The sequence below is a fragment of the Labrus bergylta genome, chromosome 18, assembly GCF_963930695.1.
Source record: "Labrus bergylta chromosome 18, fLabBer1.1, whole genome shotgun sequence".
In the NCBI taxonomy this organism is placed as follows: domain Eukaryota; kingdom Metazoa; phylum Chordata; class Actinopteri; order Labriformes; family Labridae; genus Labrus; species Labrus bergylta.
This window is the reverse complement of record NC_089212.1, coordinates 15,922,382-15,927,179: the sequence shown is the minus strand read 5'-3', so window position 1 is coordinate 15,927,179 and position 4,798 is coordinate 15,922,382. Positions and strand designations below refer to the sequence as shown.

Here is a 4,798-nt window from a genome sequence, read left to right as displayed (position 1 = left end):
ACTGTCAGTAGATTATCATGATTGCTCTCCAGGGTTGAGTCTGAAAAGACAATAATTAATTTTTTTCTCTGTGGGTTGATGACTCACTTACGTGTACTGTTTGCTGTGTATTTGTGTCGTGTGTGTGTGTGTGTGTGTGTGTGTGTGTGTGTGTGTGTGTGTGTGTGTGTGTGAGAGAGAGAGAGGGAGAGAGATAGAGAGAGAGAGAGATGGAAGGAGCTCACCTCTCTATTCTGACATCTTAGCAGGCTGCAGCGAAGAGGTGAGGCTGCACAACAGTTGGACTCTCTATGGATAAAAGAGACACAACGGTGCTGAACTGTCCAAGACTTTAAAGAAAATGTTTGACTGACAGCTCACGGAGGTATTGTTTCATTCAATTTACACTTCATCTTTATTTTTCATCTGGCGACTGTAAAAATTACATTTTATCATTCCGTAGATGACATATGGAAGTTTACTATTAAGATTGAGTTATGTTTTGTGAATCAAGAGCTTAAAACGCTGCTTGAGATTTTGTCTTCAAGCAATATTCATAACCACATGTAAACTATATGCAGAGCAATGCACTGTCAATCTGTTCAAGTCAATAACACAGTGACATATCAAAGCATGAGAAAAGAAACCATTAGCTTATTTTTTCTAATCACTCTTATCAAGTCACAGTTGAACCAGAGCTCCTTGGACGATTCCGACAGTTTAAGAAGAGTCCAGTATGGAAAAATGTTAGGGTGATCAAGACGTCTAGAATCGAAAGTAGGTCATTTAAAATGACTGAATCATTCTCTGTCCGTGGCATTAACATATTGATGCTTTTCCTTTTCTTTAAATCCAATTAGAATTTTGGCAAAATCTGTTTGATGTATATTTATTTCAATATCATACCGTTTGTATAATTTGCTGAATATTCAAGAATTAATCTAGCCAATGTGTTGTTTGTATCATATTCCAATTTGAGCTGAAAATACAATGTGCTTACTGACGTGTGGTTTGTGTTAATGCATAATTAAGTGACAGCTGTTCTGAGACAGCTTTCCAAAGCTTCAGATGGAATAAATCGGCAATGATGCTTATTGTGACGCTGTTGCATGACATCTGACTCTACAGTGCCAGTATGTATTATTGCTAAGCAGTATCTGGGATCAAGTATGTCAATGTGGACTACCTGTACAGATGTTTTGGCAGATGATAGACGACAATCTTCAATCAGACTTTGAAGATATTATTCCTGCTGTAAATGGAAAGGACAAAAAAAAACTCAAAATTGATTGTTGATAGCTCTTTTGTTCCATAAAGAAATTGTTCATATATAAAAAATATATGCAGCAAATGATGGTGTTAAATGAGAAATATCCTAAAAGTCAAATACTTATTAGGGTTCGGGAATTTTATCAAAATTGTTCATTTTCTGGTTTCTGCAGCTATGGACTTGGAGATGTCATCAAACAGCTCCTGGAAGAACTCTTCATCACCCTTCATTCCCACCCCTTCCTTCTCCGGCCTGGATCTCCTGTACGAACTGAAACTCGTCTTCCTACCTCTCTACTCAACCGTGGTCTTGGTCGCCTGCTCCGGTAACCTCCTCCTGCTCTTCCTCATCTGGCGCAACAAGAAAAGACACAACACCACAAACTTCCTGATCAGCAACCTGGCACTTGTTGACCTGGTCATGTGCGTCTTTTGTGTCCCTTTGACAGCGTCATACGCCTTCGACAGGCGTGGATGGGTGTTTGGAGGCCGCATGTGTCATATTGTGACTGTCATGCAGTCTGCGGCGGTCTATGCAGCCGTCCTGTCCCTCATGGCCATTGCAGTGGATCGGTACGTGGTTGTGGCTTATCCAATCCGCAAAAGAGCGGGGTGTCACTTCTGTTTGGGTCTGGTGCTCTTGATCTGGCTCTCCTCTCTGGCTTTGTCCACACCTACAGCTCTGCACACCGTATACCTGGACCTGAGGACAGCAGGGTTGCAGATGGCCGTGTGTGAGGAGTTCTGGGATGGCGAGGAGCAAGGCCGCATCATCTACTCCTGTTTCCTCCTCTTCTTCTCCTACTTTGTCCCACTGGCTGCCGTCTCCATCTCCTACTGTGCTATATCCTTTCAGCTAAAACAGAGGACCGCCTCAGGTTTAACAGCGTGTCCAGAGCTGAGATCAGCTAGGTCTTTGTGGAGCAGGCGGAAGAGGAAAACCTTCCTCCTGCTGCTGGTCTCCGTCCTCGGTTTCGCCTTCTCCTGGCTCCCCTTACAGGTAGGCCTACAGGAAAAAGGTGAAAGAGACACTGCAGCATATCCCTTCGAGGATGTTCAGAAACCTGAACTGATGATTTTAACATTCATCATTTATCCCCAAACCAACATAAAGCAGGTAACACAACACACAGAAATAGTAAAAAAACAACAACATTTGAGTTAAACCAGCTTACTACTGCTAGTTAGTAGTTATTACTTTAATTAAAAACGTGTTTAAACACAAATAATATTTAAACATTACAATACAAATTCGACGGTAACAAATCTTATTTGAGAAAATATTTTACTCCTTGACTTTTCATTTGACCTTTTTTCCTCACTTGGGTTATTTCTCTTGCGATCAACCATAAGTTCTTTTAGTGTAATTTCAAAATAAAGGCTTGTCTAACAGAAACTATCGCAACATAGCCTTTAGGCAGTGAATAAACAAATTAAAGAGATCACAAATTACAGCCTTTTCTTTCAAGCTAAAACAATAAGTGATGATTTAAAAAAAAAAAAGTGATGACCTGCTTCTTATCAGCGATAATTGTGAAAATGCACTCTGGTGCTGGTAGCCAACTAGCAGACTATTTGTTGGGCAAAACAGTGACAGCAAGTAGACTAAATACATAATGTTTTGTTCTAGTTGGTTGTTTAAAAAAACAAACAAACAAACATATATGCTAGCTGTTTCCCCTTTTCAGTCTTGGCACTGGCTAAGCTACGCTAATTGCAGCATATTGTACATTTGTATTTGCCTGCAGATAAATGTCAACTTTCTCATTGTTTCTAAGATAATTACGTATAAAATATATTTTCTTGACTTTTTTGATGAAAGCTTTTCATAACAGAATTTAATTTTGCAGGTGGTGAATCTCATCCGTGACCTGGACACAGACTTCTCCATCTTGGGTAAAAATTACGTGAACATCATCCAGGTGTCAAGTCACCTGTTGGCCATGACCTCTGCCTGCTACAACCCTTTTATTTATGCCTCGCTGCATGAAAAGTGCTTGTCCTGCCTGTGTAATCACTTCTTGTCCCGGCAGAGAAGCAAAGGAAAGGGCAGGGGTCAAGGGTCAAGCGTTCTGACGATGTCTCACAGAGTGCAGCGCCTTCACACCTCTACCTTTGTGACAGATTTGCCAGGTGTTACAAATAACTTAGGTCCTCAAGATAACTACGATTAGAAAGTATGTTTTTTCGGGCGACTGTGGCTCAGCTGGTAGTCGGTCTTCTCTCAACTGGAAGGTTGGGAGTTCGATCCCCAGCTCCTGCAACCACATGTCCGAAGTGTTCTGTGCAAGACACTTCACCTCAAGTTGCTCCCGCTGCTTCGTCAGCGGCGTATGAATGTGTATGAATGAGATGAGTTACTTCTGATGGTCACTACACAGAAACCTCTGTCATCAGTATGTGAATAGGTGTGACCTGCAGTGAAAAAGCGCTTTTGAGTAGTCAGAAGACTAGATAAGCGGGGTTGGTTTGAGCGTTTGATTTGATTGGAGGGTAGGATGGAGGGAGAGGCAAAGCTATTATTTTTCTCTTCTTTGGCCGGGTCCTGCAGCAGCAGCCCCCAGACCCTCAGGAGGGGACCTGCAGGTCCCGGCCTGTTCAGAGAGCACACATGAGGGGGAGGGGCCACCAGACCCAGCAGAGGGAAGCCCACCCCCCCGCCCCAAGTGCAGCAGCCTGTATTATAATTGTCATGCCCCTCCCTCTTGAGCATCCTCCGCAACAAAAATATCTCTGACCAACGTTTTGGGCCCACTTGGGGTCACTTGGTTGGTATGACAGAGGGTATATGTGTGTGTGTGTGTGTGTGTGTGTGTGTGTGTGTGTGTGTGTGTGTGTGTGTGTGTGTGTGTGTGTGTGTATTTGAGAGAGGAGAGAGGAAAGAGTAATATATAAAAAAATTTAATAAAAGGGGAAACAGGGATAATAATAATAATAATAATAATATATAATTCTAATGATGATGATATGTCTTATGATGGAATGGAAGTAACATGAAGCCGAAAACTTTGGAAGAAGGGAAAAACAAAACAAAAAAACAATCAAATAAAGAATAAACAGATAAAAAGTTTGCATGATGAAATTTTGAAATTGAAATTGAATTTTGAAATTGAACAGATGATGTGATGCCTGATGTATATCGAAAGGAATAAAGGGAATAACATTATAAATCAAAATAATTGTAAGAATAGAAAAAAACTAAGTTGTAGTAGTGAATAAAGAAAAAATAAAAATAAGAGAGGAGAAAAATAAAAAAATACAACAAAAACAAACAAAAAGGGCAAAATTAAATAAATGAATAATGATTTAAATGACAAGAAAAATATATAAAAATACTATGTTTCATATCTAATAATGATGATAATAAAATTAAGTAATACAAAAATTAAACAAAAGAATAAGTGTGTATGTCGCAGTTCAAGAAAGATGAAATATAACAGCGTATTAAATGAAATAAGTGTTGAGAGAGACCATTGGTGTATTATCATCCACGGAAATAGATAATAAAAAAACAAGGACGAGATTCAACAACGTAATAATAATGATTATA

At 39.9% G+C, this 4,798-nt stretch overlaps 1 protein-coding gene across 1 annotated transcript; it reads left to right on the top strand.

Moving 5' to 3' along the window:
* The first annotated feature begins 251 nt into the window (after positions 1-251).
* Positions 252-4,067, top strand: prlh2r (prolactin releasing hormone 2 receptor). The gene is made up of 3 exons (XM_020650215.3): positions 252-364; positions 1,422-2,248; positions 3,099-4,067. The coding sequence occupies exons 2-3, from the start codon at positions 1,424-1,426 to the stop codon at positions 3,420-3,422; spliced, it is 1,149 nt and encodes a 382-aa protein (XP_020505871.3). The 5' UTR covers positions 252-364; positions 1,422-1,423; the 3' UTR covers positions 3,423-4,067.
* The last annotated feature ends 731 nt before the right edge of the window (positions 4,068-4,798 follow it).

What these genes read in the sequence shown, in the direction of transcription:
- prlh2r (XM_020650215.3), top strand. Translation starts at nt 1,424, where the DNA reads ATGGACTTGGAGATGTCATCAAACAGCTCCTGGAAGAACTCTTCATCA. An exon ending in TCTCCTGGCTCCCCTTACAG is followed by an intron (nt 2,249 to 3,098) that starts GTAGGCCTACAG and finishes TTAATTTTGCAG; the next exon opens with GTGGTGAATCTCATCCGTGA.